This window comes from Oreochromis aureus, linkage group 20 (assembly GCF_013358895.1).
Source record: "Oreochromis aureus strain Israel breed Guangdong linkage group 20, ZZ_aureus, whole genome shotgun sequence".
Taxonomy (NCBI): Eukaryota; Metazoa; Chordata; class Actinopteri; order Cichliformes; family Cichlidae; genus Oreochromis; species Oreochromis aureus.
This window is the reverse complement of record NC_052961.1, coordinates 20,285,726-20,302,868: the sequence shown is the minus strand read 5'-3', so window position 1 is coordinate 20,302,868 and position 17,143 is coordinate 20,285,726. Positions and strand designations below refer to the sequence as shown.

At 40.7% G+C, this 17,143-nt stretch overlaps 1 protein-coding gene across 13 annotated transcripts in view; it reads left to right on the top strand.

Moving 5' to 3' along the window:
* Positions 1–8,618, top strand: part of huwe1 (HECT, UBA and WWE domain containing E3 ubiquitin protein ligase 1) — a 46,931-nt gene extending 38,313 nt beyond the window's left edge. For 10 of the 13 annotated variants that reach the window (XM_031746832.2, XM_031746837.2, XM_031746833.2 and 7 more), the window contains 17 exons: positions 27–741; positions 876–964; positions 2,199–2,355; positions 2,475–2,607; positions 2,747–2,961; positions 3,067–3,302; positions 4,290–4,392; positions 4,661–4,810; positions 4,909–5,154; positions 5,248–5,365; positions 5,482–5,622; positions 5,708–5,995; positions 6,191–6,296; positions 6,468–6,585; positions 6,868–7,049; positions 7,452–7,642; positions 7,737–8,618. In XM_031746832.2, the coding sequence (XP_031602692.1) occupies positions 27–741; positions 876–964; positions 2,199–2,355; positions 2,475–2,607; positions 2,747–2,961; positions 3,067–3,302; positions 4,290–4,392; positions 4,661–4,810; positions 4,909–5,154; positions 5,248–5,365; positions 5,482–5,622; positions 5,708–5,995; positions 6,191–6,296; positions 6,468–6,585; positions 6,868–7,049; positions 7,452–7,642; positions 7,737–7,839 (3,291 nt within the window). In that variant the 3' untranslated portion in view covers positions 7,840–8,618. The remainder of the gene's footprint in view (positions 1–26; positions 742–875; positions 965–2,198; positions 2,356–2,474; positions 2,608–2,746; positions 2,962–3,066; positions 3,303–4,289; positions 4,393–4,660; positions 4,811–4,908; positions 5,155–5,247; positions 5,366–5,481; positions 5,623–5,707; positions 5,996–6,190; positions 6,297–6,467; positions 6,586–6,867; positions 7,050–7,451; positions 7,643–7,736) is intronic. The other 3 variants (XM_031746840.2, XM_031746836.2, XM_031746839.2) reach the window with 2 other exon arrangements.
* The last annotated feature ends 8,525 nt before the right edge of the window (positions 8,619–17,143 follow it).

Sequence of the window (17,143 nt, the reverse complement as noted above, 5' to 3'; positions counted from 1 at the left end):
CTTTTGTTTTTTCTTTTCTTCTGTAGGTGTTCCCCAGCCACTTCACGCAGCAGCGTTGTAAGGACTTGTCAGCTTCGTCTTCTGACCTAGACTCTCGTCTTTGTTCAGGCTCCTCAGGAGGAGGGGGTGGAGGTGGAGGCTCCAGGTCAGGGTCACAGTCTCAGAGCAACCCTAATGCCTCCAACACCCAGAACTCCCTGGGGTCTACTGCCTCTACCCTCCAGTCTCTAGGAATCTCCACCGATTTTTGGGACCTACTGGTCAAGCTTGACAACATGAATGTCAGCCGTAAGGGCAAAGCCTCAATGAAGACGGTGCCTCTAGGTGGAAGTGCAGAGGCAGAGGGAGCCCAGTTCAGCTTAGAGACCTCTCCTCTAGGTCAGCTGATGAACATGTTGTCCCACCCTGTGATCAGACGGAGCTCCTTGCTCACTGAAAAGCTGCTGCGCCTGCTCTCCCTCATATCCATTGCCCTCCCTGACAACAAGGCCACAGAGGTGCCTGCTGGACACCCAACTCCACAGGCTCCTAACCCCAACACGGCAACCAGCTCAGGAGCCACAGCCTCAGTCACAACACAAGGCACCGCTGCAGTGGGCGCTATGCAGTCCACTGTGGCAGGCCCAGGGGCTTCTGTAGGAGCTGTAGCCCAGGGTACATCCTCAGGGACAAGTATAGCAACCTCTCAGACATCCTCTACAACAATCTCTATACCCACGTCCACTGGAACAATCTCTACAGGTACTGGTACTTTATTCCTGAATAAAATGTGATCGAAACTTAAATTTAAATCTTACAATGCAAGAGATTTTATTAGAAAATAATTTATATTAATGAAAATGTTTGTGTTTTTTTGTTGTTCTTTTTAAAAACAGGAAAACAGAGGGGTGTTGCTAGCAATACAGAGAGTGAAAAGTTGGCTTCCACTGGACTGACAGAAAAACAGCTTCAACTCTCTGTGGAGGTATGATGAAATGATTTAAAGAAATGTCGAGGGGTTTTCCAAGATATTTCTCTGAATAACTTCTAAGGGTCAATTAAGGCACACTTGCTGGTAAACTGAGTTGAGTTGAAGTCAGGATACATTTAGCTTTTGGGCTCAAAACTAAAATTCAGTAATATTTTGCATTAAGTAGCTCTAGATCATCAGGCATTTCAGTTTTTGAGGCAAGGACATCAGATATTGAAAACACATTTTTCTTTTAATATCCTGTTAGTGGAAGAGTTGCCTGATACTTGCGATTCTCTCTTAGCAGAGACACAAATGTTAAAACACATTTTAGGAAAAAGCCTGTCTTTTTTCCCCCAGTCTACAGTAAATTCTTCAGTAAAAATGTGTTTTAAGAAGTAACAAAAGTGCAGTGGTTTGTCTGTTAAACCCTATTAGGGAAAAATACAATGCTAGACTGCCAAATAAATTAACCAGACTACTTTGAAAATGTTGACTGTTTTCTTCATCCAGAATTAAGAGAAAACACCAAAGCTTATGTCTTTTAAGTCTTCAGTAGATTATTATGGATGGATAATATTACTTTATGTGATGAGGGAAAAAAAATCAGAGCAGAAAAGTTTTTTTGTTTGTTTTTGTTTTTTTTTAATGTCAGATTACATAAAAATTTAAAAAAAATCTTAACTCTCAACTCCTTGCTTGTCACCTTTGTGCCAAAGGTTTTTTGGCATAATCGGTGTTTGGGTGAATGGGTGAGTGAGGCAAGTTGTGTGAAGCGCTTTGAGTGTTCAGAGTAGAAAAGTGCTATATAAGAACCAGTCCATTTACCAAATATATGTGTAAGCAGCCATCAAGGAAGTTTTAGTGCTGTCCTTGTGTGTTAGTGCTGGCCCAGCTGTTCAAGTAGGCCGGGGAACTGTAACAGCAGCAATCGCACTTGTCAAATACATGCTTGGCTGCAGTATGGACAGATCACCTCATCTGGTTACGCCCTTATTGGTAGCTTTTTGTGTTTAGGAGCATAAACAACAGCTCGTTCATGACAGTGTATTCTCGGAACCTGGATTCATGCAGAAGTAATGCAGCATAACATGTGTCGATAGTTTTAGGAAATTGTCTTACTGCTTGTTCATAAAGACATTTTAACAAATGAGATCATTAAGTCTTTATATATTTTTCCGTTCTTTGTTTTCAAAATTTATTTTTGCAATGATGTGTTTTCACAAACGATTCTTTTCCTCTGTGAAAGGTGTTGACATCTCACTCGTGTTCAGAGGAAGGTCTGGAAGATGCAGCTAACATTCTGCTGCAGCTTTCTAGAGGAGACGCTTCCACCAGAGACACTGTACTCAGACTGCTGCTTAGCGGCGCAAGACATCTCGGATACACTCTTTGCAAACAGATCGGTAGGTTTTGGGGAAGAGCATAGGTGCCAGTTCATATTCCTCTTTTCAGTAAAGTGCAGGGTTTTGTTTTTTTTTTTTTTTTACAAACTTTTGGAACATTATTTCTTTTTTTTTTTTAGGGACATTATTGGCCGAGCTTAGAGAGTACAATTTGGAGCAGCAGAGACGGGCACAAGCTGATTCACATTCCCCTGACGCACCTCCTGAGGATTCCTCCATATCAGCTAGACTGAAGGGCAAGATGACAAGCAGGTTAGCTCATGACAATTCTCATCGGTCAGTGACATTATTTTGTCTGCACAGATGACTGGCAGATTAGAAAAAAATTATACTCATCAAATTTGCATTGTAATGATGACTATAAACTCCTATGCCTTGTATGTGTCTGTTGATTGGGACACAGGTTTGACGGGTCAGAGAGTGTGGTGATTGTTGCGGCACAGAAGCGCACTCTTGGGGGACGTGAATTGCAGCTTCCTTGTATGAGCTCACTAACATCCAAGACATCGACACAGAAGTTTTTCTTGCGAGTGCTGCAGGTTATCATTCAGCTCCGCGAGGACACAAGGCGCGCCAACAAGAAGGCCAAACAGACAGGGCGCTTGGGTAAAAAAACATGCTACATATACAGTGCTTTCTTGGTTTTTGTGTACAATACAGTCATCATGTCTCAATGATTAAAACCCCTTTCTTCCATTTGTGACTGGCAAGGCTCCACCAGTTTGGGCTCAGCAAGCAGCATCCAGGCTGCAGTGCGCCAGCTGGAGGCCGAGGCTGATGCCATCATCCAGATGGTGAGAGAGGGGCAACGGGCACGTCGGCTGCAACAGGCCCCCCCACCCACCGCCCCTTCTGCCTCTGCCGCCGTCGCTGCCGGATCCTCAATGGCTGCCCCCCATCCTCCCGCTGGGGCTGCTGCCCCTGTTGGCACGGCTGCTGCTGCCACGGTTAGCATGGGCTCCACTGACAGCAGGCATTCTTACTCACACAGTCAATCATCATTTTAACGCTTAAAAGTCATCATTGACTATGCGGTGTGACCTTCACAGTGAATTTATTCATACTTGGTGTGGTGGTCATTAAGATAAATACTATTAGTCATTTGCCTTGAATTTGCCTGTTTTGGATTTGGACATTTTAATCAATTAGCGAACCCATTAATTATATTGCATATGCCTTTAAAAAATGGAAAACTCCAATTCTAACCTTTGTATTGGATTTAATTATTTGTAAACATATTACATTTTACATTCACCCTATAGTCTGCTACTTCAAGTGATTTATGCATTGTGACATCTGCTTTGCTGCTATGATGAACATTGACAGCTCCAACAGAGAGACAGATGGGCCAGTGATTCATTGCACTCTTTATCATTCTTTGCATTGATGTAGTCTAGTTTTGATGGTACCTAGATGTGAATGTGCTGCCTGCTCCAAATGGTTTGATTTGTTTCACTGAAGTCGTCTGTTTGCTGGCTGATGTTGCTTCATGCTTTTGGCCCACCCTCCCTTCCTCCCTCCCGCCTTTCCTTCCTTACTTGCTGTGTCAGTGGATCATGGGAATATCATTTTGCATGACAGTCTCAGTCAAGATTGAACACTATTAGGGATGCTCTGATGTTCTTGGCCAATACTGTATCAAAAACAGACTGGATGAGTGTATTCTTATATACTGTTTAATTTTCAGCCTATTAAAAATGTAACCATAAATGTACCTAAATTTGTTATACAAAACAGATAAATATTAGTCACTGCTCTATTGGCCAATAGCCCAGTTTCAGTAAAAAAGGCAATTATTGGCCAATAAATCTGTGCATCCCTAATTATTTCCAAACAAGCCATCATGTTAGTCATTATTTAGTTTTTTGGTTTTTTTCCCCCTGTTGTTCACACTTTGTTTCTGCCTCTGGTTCTGCCTGGTTTATTTTTTGTAGTCTGAAGGGCAGTCGGTTTCAGAATCCCAGGCAGCACAGAGAGATGATTCTCCAATGGATGTGGACCAGCCGTCTCCTCTAGAGCAAGACCCTGCACCTCTGGGTATGACTCACAAGCAGCCTGTTAATTATACCTTAAAACACTCTCTGCTTTACTTTGATTTTTGCTTCAGTGGAAGATGCTTACATCTAATTGGAGTTCCTTTAAAAGGAAAAAAAAAACTTTTTTGTTATAACAAGCAGCTGCAATACAGATAAATACATTTTTAATCACAGACTCGAGATCAGTCTTGTTAACAGTCAAAATGAAATGTATATGAGCTGACAGCAACGTTGATGCAATGATTCAGTCTATATTGTAACTTTATTAGATGAAGAAGGAAATGGTCAATCAGAGAGTGAAGAGAGACTTCCAGATCTCCCTCTGCTCAGTGAGCAGCTGTTGTTGGATGAACTATGGGATATGCTCGGGGAGTGTCTGAAAGAACTGGAGGAATCACATGACCAGCATGCCGTCCTGGGTAGGTGGAAATTCAGAAATGTATATACTGTGATTTTTATATTTTACTAATTGCTATCAGGGATTAAGTAATATGTTCCCCTAATGCTGTTTTCCCAGTTCTCCAGCCTGCTGTGGAGGCATTCTTTCTAGTCCATGCCACAGAGCGAGAGAGCAAACCTCCTGTGAGGGATACGCGGGAGAGCCAGCTTTCTCACATCAAAGATGAACCTCCACCACTGTCTCCAGCACCTCTTACACCTGCCACACCTTCATCTCTAGACCCATTCTTTTCCAGGGAACCATCCTCCATGCACATCTCTTCAAATCTGCCACCAGACACTCAGAAGTTTCTCCGCTTTGCTGGTAAGCCTAAAATATTCAAATAAGGAGAATGATAAAGCTTTGTTTTACTTCATGGTATATGTTCTAATGGGAGTCCTTACTCTTTATTTCTAGAAACTCACCGCACAGTACTTAATCAGATCCTGCGGCAGTCAACCACTCACTTGGCTGATGGACCTTTTGCAGTACTAGTTGACTACATACGCATCCTAGACTTTGATGTTAAGAGGAAGTAAGGAGAATTATTTTCAACTTAAATTTTGTACTTTGAAGTGTTCCATTTCCCCCCCGTTTTTCCTCCTTTTTTTTCCATCATTGACATGCTGGAATTTCTGTTTATCTCTGTAGGTACTTCCGCCAGGAATTGGAGCGGCTGGATGAAGGCCTGAGGAAGGAGGACATGGCAGTACATGTGAGGAGAGATCATGTGTTTGAGGACTCGTACAGGGAGCTGCATCGTAAGAGCCCAGAGGACATGAAGAACAGGCTGTAAGGCTTCATTACTCTTTCTCCCTATATGCATGTCTCCTCAATTCAAACCCACTCAACTTGATCCACTCACCTTCTCTTACAGGTACATTGTTTTTGAAGGGGAGGAGGGTCAGGATGCTGGCGGCCTGCTGAGGGAATGGTACATGATCATCTCCCGGGAGATGTTCAACCCAATGTATGCCCTGTTCCGCACTTCACCAGGGGACCGTGTCACCTATACCATCAACCCATCATCGCACTGCAACCCCAACCATCTCAGCTACTTTAAGTTTGTGGGTCGTGTTGTGGCTAAGGCAGTCTATGATAATCGGTTACTGGAGTGCTACTTCACCCGCAGCTTCTACAAGCACATCTTGGGCAAGAGCGTCAGGTATTTGAGCTACTAGCATTTAAACCCAAGTGACCTAATTGTTTAAGACACGTTGCACCAGTTAGTGTAATGATCTCAACAAACCCATGCCTAGTTAAATACAACACTAAATGTTGTGGCAACCGGGGAACCAGTCAGCTATAGATTTTTCTTGAACATGTCAATAATATGATTACATTTCTGTGGTATTCCTAGGTATACAGACATGGAAAGCGAGGATTACCCATTCTTCCAGGGCTTGGTTTACCTGTTGGAAAACGATGTTTCCACCCTGGGCTATGAGCTGACATTCAGCACAGAGGTTGGTGTCTATTCTTCATGTATTTGTTTTTTCTGTTTCATGGAATTTAATATGTTCCTTAAAGGTTCGAAGTTCTCATAGAAGTGCTGTTAAGGTTTAATTACCTGAACCCTTAAAAATGCTACTGCTATCTAGGGCAGTGTTTTTGACTGTCTTTGACTGTATGTGTAGGTCCAGGAGTTTGGGGTATGTGAAGTCAGAGACCTCAAACCAAATGGAGCCAATATTTTGGTCACAGAGGAAAACAAAAAGGAGTATGTGCACCTGGTGTGCCAGATGAAGATGACAGGTGAGTTTTTTCTTAATACTAATGCTTTAATGCATCAGTGAAATTAAATGCTAAAATAATTAGTGTAGGCAAAAACAATAAGTCATCAGCAGATGCCATTTTATTGCCATGTTAAACCAGTATATAATGCAATCTAAATGATGCCACTAGGTGGCAGCACTGCAGCAGCATTAAAGATGCAAAATTGAGATGCTTTGAATTTTCAGGTGCTTAACTGAAAAATAAACAAATTCTCACTTCTGCAGAAAGAGCTTTTCGTGAATACTTTGGCTTCCTTTCTAGGTGCAATCCGCAAGCAACTCGCAGCCTTTCTTGAGGGTTTCTACGAGATCATCCCCAAGAGACTGATCTCCATCTTCACTGAGCAGGAGCTGGAACTGCTCATTTCTGGCCTGCCAGCTATTGACATCGATGACCTCAAGGCTAACACTGAATATCACAAGTACCAGTCCAGCTCAATCCAGGTAGGGATGAGGAAATGTTTGCAGTGTTTTTAATTGTTTGGTAACATATGTGCACGATTCCTCCTGGAGGACTTAACAAATACACCAGCATGTAGCTGGTGTATTTATTTATGTTTTTTTGTTTTGTTTTGTTTTGTTAATATGGAGCACCTTGAACTTAAGTTTCCAGCTGTAGAAGCGATGCAGACACATTTGGTTCGATAAAGCGTTTCATTTGAACTTTCACACATAGCGCTGAATATGATTTGGGAATATTGAAGCCTTATAAATTATCTTAAATGTTTCTTGACCACAAGACACTTGCATATTGCTTAAGAATCACATTTTCTTACTATAACTGTCCTCAGAAACAGAAATGTATGTTTGTAACTCGGATGCATTTTTTTTTTCTCTCTCCTTTAGATTCAGTGGTTCTGGAGGGCCTTGCGGTCATTTGATCAAGCAGACCGGGCCAAGTTCCTGCAGTTTGTCACTGGCACATCCAAGGTTCCCCTCCAGGGTTTTGCAGCTTTGGAAGGCATGAACGGCATCCAGAAGTTCCAGATCCACCGTGATGATCGATCCACTGACCGCCTGCCATCTGCTCACACTTGGTAAGCATGTTGAAAGTTGATATGGCACAAATATTTGTAGATGGTTCAAAAGAGCAAAACCTTAAAACTGTAATGTTTTCTTTTTCATCCTCAGCTTTAACCAGCTGGACCTTCCAGCCTACGAGAGCTACGAGAAGCTGAGACATATGCTGCTGTTGGCCATTCAGGAATGCTCCGAGGGATTCGGACTGGCTTAAACTCTGAGACTCTTAACACACACAGACATGCATACACTTAATTTTAGGTTTGCCTACTCCTTACACATTCACATTGATAACCTTTGAACGCACACACATGCACACACCAACATAGACATTACTGGATTACTTGTTGAATGGCCTAGACTTGCTGGTTTCTATTCCATATAAAACAGATAAAACCAGCAAGTGAAATAGACTGATTGACATTGCGTACAACACAGAGAGCCTCATTCTGACACTGTTGTGTCTCCCTTCCCAATTTAATGGCAAATGCAAGAGGGGATTCAAAGGATAAAACATGGACTAATATAAGAGATGTTTTCTTCATTTAGTTTGATTTCTCTGTACAAAAGGTTTGGGAGTTTATTATGTTCAATCTTTTTTGTTCTCTGGCTGTGTAAAAAACAAAAAACAAAAAAAAGATTGTTTGAACAGGATGGTTATAAAACCTTTGGGGAAAAAATGTTGGTGGTTTCCTGTTGCAAATTTGTGACCTCACAAGCTTTGATGACGGGGAACATTTTTATGAGGGGTATATGAACAACTTGAAAAGTTTTGGAGCTATTCACAAAAATGCACTTTTCAAAGTTTTGTGGCATTTTTAAGGATGGTACAAAAATGAAGAGAAAACCTGAAGGAGATTTAAAAAAAAGAAAAGAAAAAAAAAAACATTAACCACATAAACTCTAGAGTATTTTTGGCTATTAAATCGCTGACCCAGCCTTGAGCCTTTGAATCAGAGTGGAATAACTACATGAATAAATGCATAAAAATGCGTTCATTGTCTCTTTTAACGGTGTTTTAACCATTATTTGCAGCAAATTAATTTAATCAAAGATGTCTCTATTCATAATTCTACTTAGCAGTACAACAAACACACAAAAAAAATTGTTGCCAGTCCGACACTCTAGTTTGTGTGGCATGAGTACCAAATTGAACCCTTGCAATGCTACGAATCAGACTGACTGTTGGAAAACAATTTAAGCATGTAATAACTGATGCCATCGAGAGCAGAGTGCCTGCTGGGTAAAGGGATCAGTTGGAACCAGAAGAGGAGCCCAGTTTGGCCTCCATTTTCAAACCTGTCCCCTATGTGTGGTTTTCATTACTGATGAAAGAGAGGGACAACAAAACAATGGCGCAAACACATTTTCACCTTCACTGTCAGATTGCCACCTTTCCTTGGTTTTAACCAACCTGAAGACATGTGATCTACTTGTGTGTTCAGTTTTGAAGTCAAAGGACCAACAATGGTCAGGTTATCTTGTCATTTTGCATCATCAAGTTTATTTAGGTTTGTCCTTACTGAAATGGGTTGTGTAGTCTAAACAAAACAAATCTGTTATAAGTTTAACACTTATCATCATTGCATGGTCATATTTAGTATGAGTACAAGGAAACTGTAGTCCTCTCCCACATCGGTGCTAAAATAAGACAAGCAAAACACAATTTCTGGAGTCTAGCAGCTTTGGTCGTTTAACAGTTAAACATGTTGACATGCCAGATAGGAAAAAAGCAATGGGCACAAATTGTGTAAGTTTTTCTTTTTAGTTTAGACCATTTAAAACCACAGGCTACCCAGAAACCAAGTGTGTGAATTGACTCAAATCCAAAGATTACTGGAAACCACACCACATGACCACAGCTGGACAGAGAACTGCACACCAACACTTAATCTCAAGCCTTTCTGCTCTGTATGCGCTATTCACATCTGTTTTCATTTGTTTTCTTCTTGTTTTACCTCGGAACCCCCACTAAAAAAACAAAAAAAAATGTTATTTCCACTGAAGTAGAGGTTATGGTAAACAATACTGTTGATGATTTAGTGAGAAAACTTAAAAATGATTCAGTAGCTTGAATAACTATGTTTAGCTTGGATTAATTTGACTTGTTAGTCTCTCTGATTATTGTGGAGGGATTTTGGCCGACTTTTCTTTAAAAAATTGCTTCGCTTCATTTACAGCCATTCATTCATTCATTCATTCATTCATGTGCAGCTCTTAAGGTACTGCCACAGCATTTCAGTCTGGATTCACTGAACCACTGCAACACCTTGAGTCTGTTTTTTATTTCTTTTTCCTCTCCCTCACAGTCATTATGTTGTAGGTATGCTACTGTGCTTTGGATCACTCTTATGTTCTACGAACCATTATGGGCCACACTTTAGCCGTCAGATAGGTGGCCTCACGTTTGACTCTAGAATACTTTAATATTCATCAGAGTTCATTGATAACTTGGTGACTATAAGGCTGTCCAGGTCCTGTGTCCCATCACCCCTCTACCACGGTGCTGATAGCAGGTATGATGTGCTGATATGCTGTGTTTGGCTCTGTGCGTTCCGACCAGACATCTCCACTTTGGTCTTGTTTGTCTGAAGGACATTGTTCCAGAGGTTTGGGGGTTTTAGATGCAACTTTGCAAACCTAAACCGTCCGGTGACAACTTTCTCTTAGCAGCCCTTCAGTCTTTTCGTAATTGTACTGTCATAAGCTTTTAATATTTATCGCACTCACTGAATGCTCATGACCAGCAAACTGCCAACATGTCTTTTAGAGACGCTCACGATCACTTATTCAAGTGCAACATCTGGCTACTGTTTATCCTCTTAAATCCTATGGCAGCAGTAAGGATGCACAGAGTCCTGTGAAAACTTTTCTTTTCACATGACTGTCCCTTTTTGTTTTAACAGCCGCACATCACTCTGAATTACCACAGTTGAAACTTGTGATATTTGCTCTGGTGCTTGGTGCTATTTTTTTTTTTTTTAATTTTGTTTGGGTTTTTTTTAAGTCAATTTTTTTCACAATCCTGAACAAGAAGAACAAAAACGGATGTCTCATTTCGTGTTTATGAGGACATCGTGCCAAATACTCAGTTACTGGAACAGAGCAACATCTGGTCAGTCTGTTTTTTGTAAATATGTTCTAGTGCTTGTAATTTCCTGTCATTCCCATTATCTTCTGCTTTTCTAGGATAATTCATGCCTTGAACCACACACTTATTCAAGACCCTTGAACTCATGGACTTATTCTTAAGAGTTAGGGATGTTAAGATGTTATTCTTAAGTTCCCTTCTCCACAGTTTTTGTCACATCCACATTTTAGGCTTAAAAATATGTGGTTAAATATTCTTTGTAAAACCACCTTGTTATTAATTCAAAAGAGAAATAATCTAATATCACCATTTACTTTCAGAAAACCTTTGAGTCACAGTACCAGCGTGTTTAAGAATATTATACAATGGTTTGGAAAAGTGTTTGCCCCCCAATGTGGCTGAATTTCAACAATTCTGCAGAAATGAGTGAGCCAAAATTCATCCACAGCAAAGTAAAAGACTCATTGCCAGTTGTCCCAAACACTTGATTACAGTTGTTGGTGCTAAGGATGGCCCAACCAGTTTTTTTTCCCCCTTAATAATAAAAACCTTAATTCAGAAACTGCATTTTGTGTTTAATTGTGTCATCTTTGTCTAATATTTAAATTTATTTGATCTGAAACATTTAAGTGTGACAAACATACCAAAAATAGGAAATCAGGAAGGGGGCAACACTTTTTCACACCACTGTATCTTGTTCTGCTTCCTTGGGGTTCCCTGCTCCTCCTCTAAACCCCTCGCATGTCTGCACCTGTCGTTCCCTCCATTTCTCTCAATAATCCCCTGTGTATCCACCTTCTTTTCACTGCTCTCACACGCCAAATTTGTTCCACTTCAGGACTCCTACAACACCAGAAATCGAATTGAACCCACCCACCAATGTTTCTTTACTGTTTCTTTGACCCTCCCCCCACCTCAGCTCCCGCCACAAACCTGCACACCAGTGGCAGAATAGTAAGCGTCCATGTCTGATTTGGTGCGTGCTGAGGCGTGATAAATGAAATTACAGTGCTGCCATGCAGGGATTTCAGAGCCCCGCAGTAAGACCTGGTTTTACAGTACAATGGCCAGCCACATCTCCTGCATGTATGAAACGCAGATGCCATTTTCCATTTGCCACACTTGATTCACATTCTGTAAGCATCTGTTGCTTTGTTAAGGCTTTGGTTTCCAATTAAATGGTGGGAAACTAATTAATGCTTTCAGGGAATTTGCCTGGCAGAAGATTTCACTTTAGTGTTCATCACTAGAGTGGGCTAACTTCTCTGCTAACCGGGGGGGGATATTTGATTTCTCTTGAAGAAATTATGTTGCACCTCTGGCTCAATGTTTCCCGTAAGCGTATATTAGGGATGAAGATGTTAGCAGTGCTGCCAAATGAGCTGTTGCAATGCATTGCGCTGGCACCTCCACTGGGTGGGGATGATTAGACTGTGCAAGACTGAACAAGGTGTTGCCTGTTCTCCATGTCGGTGCATTTTGTTTTACAGAAAAGTGGCTCTGATTTCCATTTCATGCTCTGGAAGTGATTTAGGGGTGACTGTTGTGAGAGTTTAAACTGTGTGTGTGTAGCATCTGGTGCTGCCAGTCTTCAGTATGGTAAATTCAAATTTCACAGTTCTATGGTACACTTTGAGAAACAAATACCCCGTGATTGTTTAAAAAGACAGCAACCTCCCCCCCAAAAAACTACATCATGTGTCGACTGCTTTAAGAAAATGAGTTAAAGCATACCCAAAAAAAAAAAAAAGAAAAGTGCTCCCTACTCATCAGTGATAGTGGAGCTGAGGAGGAAATGAATGCCAATAGAGTTCATTAATAATGTCTGTGTATGAGCCAGAAAGCTCTCAGCCTAATTCATTTTACTGCTGTGGAATAAATCACAATATTACTGCTCTCACAGATAAAAGGTTTTCTTTCAGTACTGAGCCCGAACGGGCAACGGGACAAAATCGGTTCATTAGAGTAATTGGTTTAATGTTTCTAATTACCTAGAGATATTTATACTGAAGAAAACTCAAGACGGTGCATAACCCTTTCTTTGCAGAATTAATCAGCCATTTATTTCCAAATCAAGGGTTTGATGATACTCTGAGGTGCCACAAGGAAAAGCGAGGCTTGAATATTCATAATCAATAAACTCGGGCTTTGCTTGCAGTGTGAACACCGTGCTAACAGCTCACCATTAAGTTTGTGCATTAATCACTGGGTAGGTGTTCCAATTGCAAAGTATTCCAATAGAAAGTTTTAAATTTAGAAAAATTACTTTTTTTTTGGTCATATTTATCTCTACTTTCTGAACTTCTTCCAGCTGGTGATGGGAACACTGTGTACCAAATGTACGGATGAAGGAGAAGCTTGACATATCAAGGAGGACAGGAGCAGCCCTCAGTTTTGACAGCAGTGCAGCGGGTTGGGGAGGGTGTTATGTGCTGCTGTTGAATGTGTCGGCATTGTCATCACCTCCTGATTAGGCTGCTATCTCTGCTCTGCCTCTGAGGACGACGTCTGTAGAGAGCTGCAAAAAGTGAGTGTGTATTTCAGGCAGAGGAGCTGAACTCCATGTAGTGACAAATCTTTGTGCTTCTGTTTGTGAAGCAGAGGGAGGAGGGGGAGGAATTAAAAAAAAAAAAAAAAGTTGGGCTCAGGTGGTTGTACATAGGCTGGCTTTGGGTCACAGAAATGAGCACAGCGCAGTGACTGCACAGTCCAGACCCAAAGCAGAAGTGACAGTCTGTCTACTGTAAAGGTCATAGTCTTTATTACCTCTGTGGTCGCTATCTCTCTACGCTTCACATCTGCGACCACCTCCCCTCCAAGCTTCTCCCTCACCTCCCCTCAGGGGCACAGCAGTAGGCACCTTGTGGCATTTTAGAGGAGCCAAGCCACCGCGTGAAATTCAGCCCTGCTACATTACTGATCACGTAGTGCAGTAATTTTACTGAGTCACTGAGAGAGATGTGCTACAGAGAAGGCAAAGACTGCGGGACGATTTAATGGCACCACATAAAATCTGCGTATTTATCTTCAAATAAGGCACAGAAACCTTAACAGTGAATAAGCTCCATATTTTTGTGGGACTTTTTCCCATCTCTACTACATTACATTACACTTAAAAATGCAAATGATTAGATGATGCAACTCCCACGTGGTCAGTAGTAATACAAGATAAGGGTGGTAAAAGGTCGTTTCTATTTTTGCGGTTTGGGAGGGAAGCCTTTGAAGTGAATGTCTGTAAACAAACATCAGTCATTCCTTTGCTTTAACAACACAGCACGCAGCAACAAGTTCTATGCAAACACCTCAATTTGAATATCAATGACATGAATTTGAGTATACATAAGCTGCAAATGACCATTTCCGATCTGACTGCCAGGCCTCGATTTCTGGTACCAATGTCTTATCTGCAGTGGTGGTCCAACCTTTGGTGTACCACATCTGGTTTGTCTGAAGCTGACTCACGGCTATTTACATTTAGTTAACATGCATAATGAGATGGATTCTGATGAGTGAAGCGCCGGTCATATCTGGCAGCCATACCACTCCAAGCATGGGCGGAAACTAAATCAGAGTCATTTCCCCTCAATTACTGAGTGATTAACGCCAGGTCAGAGACGACCGGCTGACCTTCTGGCCACATAATGACTTTACATGGATCAATAGATCTCCAAAAACCAGACACACCAGCAACCCAAGAACTATGCAGTCAAAATCTCAGGGAATGAAAGTTGGTGAAACCTGCTCTGAGTGCTCACTTCTCACTCTTGGTTTGTCTTTTTTTTTCTTTTTTTTTTTTTTTTTAAACTTTTGTTACCTGTCACCTTTCTCCATTTTTTTCCCCTTTATAAAATAGTCACATCGACCCCCCCGTCTCTTTCTTTTTCCCAGTGCTGGCAGTACTGTTGACTCACTGCTATTTTCTTTTGCGTTTCAATGTGTTTAAAACATTTTTATGTCACTCTCTGCGGCTCCTCCATGCATTTCCTCAATATTTTCTACTTGATTTAACTTTCTGTCAACCATGAACTCCTCTGTACTCTAGAGTCAGATTTGAGGCCATCTGTCTGACAGCTACATCCTGGCCCTAATTGGGTCATGCAACTAGACAATGATCCCAGCAAACCAGCAAGAAAACAAGTGTTGCAATGCCCCAGTCATAGTTCAGACCTCAACCTTGCAGACCCTTAAGAGAGCTGTACACAAACAAATATCCACCAACCTCAATGAACTTAAGCATTCTTCTACACTGATGTGGAAACTAATAAACTTACAAAGAAACTGCATTGTTCCAAGTGGCATTGACTCACGGGCTGCACTGCTACCATACTTGACTTAATTTTTGTTAACTAACATAGTGCAATATCTCACGTGTTGTTCATGTAGAACCTGGTGAGAGTCGGATGATTTTAAAAAGAAATTATACCTAAAGCTTAGATTTTTCATGTGACTGTACATATATTTACATATATATTTAAATATGCTGAATTTAACAGTGACAGCAACATTAGTTGAAAAAGCTGGGCGAAGGTTAATAAAGTCTGGAAAGACGTTAAAGAACAAAAGTTCTGTCAGAGCTAAAGATGGTGAAGGGTTCACCAGTCATTGAAGAACTAGGGGCAATAGTTCAATAATTTAAGAACCTTTTTCAACATAAAATAAACGTATTTCATCATCTTACATACAGATTACAATTAAAATGTTCAGAGGATACAGAAATATCTCTGTATGCGAGGGACAAGGCTGAAACCCCAATTTTCAATGGCTGTGATCTTTAGACCTTCAAATGTCACCATATTTAACTAGAAAATAGAGTTGCATAGTAAAGATTAGCGCCTGGGCTCAGAAACACCTCTAAAACCCACTGACAGTGATTAGTTGTCACTGCATACACATAGTCAGAAATATGCATCCACTCATCATGGGCGTGAATGTCGTGGTAATGTTTGGTTAAACATGCTTTAGCACCTCGACCAGATGCTTTTGATCGCCATCGACAAGCTTCTGCCATAATTCTCACTGGATATTTGAACACTCTTCTTGGTAGAGTTTATTTAAATTGGTTCATTTAAATTTCCTGGCAGAGACCCGGCTTTTTTTGTTTTCTGACAAAGAAACTTTTCTGCAGAAGGCGAAATGCTTCTGTTCACGTGGGCGGCTACAAATTTCAGTCGAGTTTAAAGGGGTCGACTTTGGAGAAGGGGCTTCTTCTATTCTCAAACTAATGAGTGCTATCAAACAAATCACTTTTATACTGCAAAAAGAAACTGCTGCTCGTAGTCAATCACGATCACTTAAAAGAAGTTTACAGGCCTTTGTCTTTATAAGTTAAAAGACATTGAAGAACCATCAGCACCACTTTTAAAAGATTTGATGTGTATACATAAAGTTTTGTGTAGTTCAGAAAATCCCCCCAAAATTCCAATTCTTGTGTTTTAAAGTCATTAAAGATGTTTGCTGTACAATCATTACTGCCTGGAAAAAAAAAAGGTTCAAAGAAAATTACCATGACATACCCATGATGGAAAGTTCTGAGCACAACTGTATGAAAGCTAAAACTACAATGCAAAGAAAGACACGAGATAAAAAAACCCAACACTGCCTTCTCTGCATCCTTTAACACAGACTGAGGTAAAACGGGAAAACTGTGGACTGACAAGATTTTCAACTGTTTTTTTTTTTTTTTTTTTTGCACATCTCATAAAACCAGATATTGTATTGACAGTAGAACATAGAAAACATATGAAATGGTTAAACACACATTCTACAATTTTAAGAAAAATACCAGCTCATATTTGAATGGGACAGCAGCGACACATCCCAAAAAAAGTTGGGACAGGGGGAACAAAAGGCTGGAAAAGTAAGAGGCACTAAAAAGAAACAGCTGGAGGAGCATTGTGCAACTAATTGGCTGCTGATGTGTCAAAGTGTCTTCAGGCAGCTTGCTGTGATAGACGAGAGATTCAAAGCTTTTTGCATAACATTTGGGCTCAGAAGATGTTTTAACATGTCACAGTGGGAAGATCAATTAAACACATGCAAATAATTAAAAAAACTCAATTTTTAAAAGATTTTCTTTTCCGTAGGAAAAGGAAAGATGCTTTTGTCAGGATTAAACCTTTCACTATTATCTATATAGCCATCTGTTTCTTGTATAACTGATATGTGTCTCACTCTTTTTAACTCTATCCTAATTTAACCATGAAGAAAAATGTTTTTTTTAAAGCTTTCTTTGCTTTTCAAGCCAACCAGGAAAGACTTTACACAGTGTTTGTAGCTTTTTTGAGGACTATCTGTATTTATTTTTGAGTCCACCACGCCATCCTTGGTGACACACTATCCTCTTTTTCCTCCCTTAATCTCTTGTTCCCTCCTCCATCCCAGTACCTCTTTTCTCTCTCTCTCTCTCTCTTGCTGAAACTCCACACCC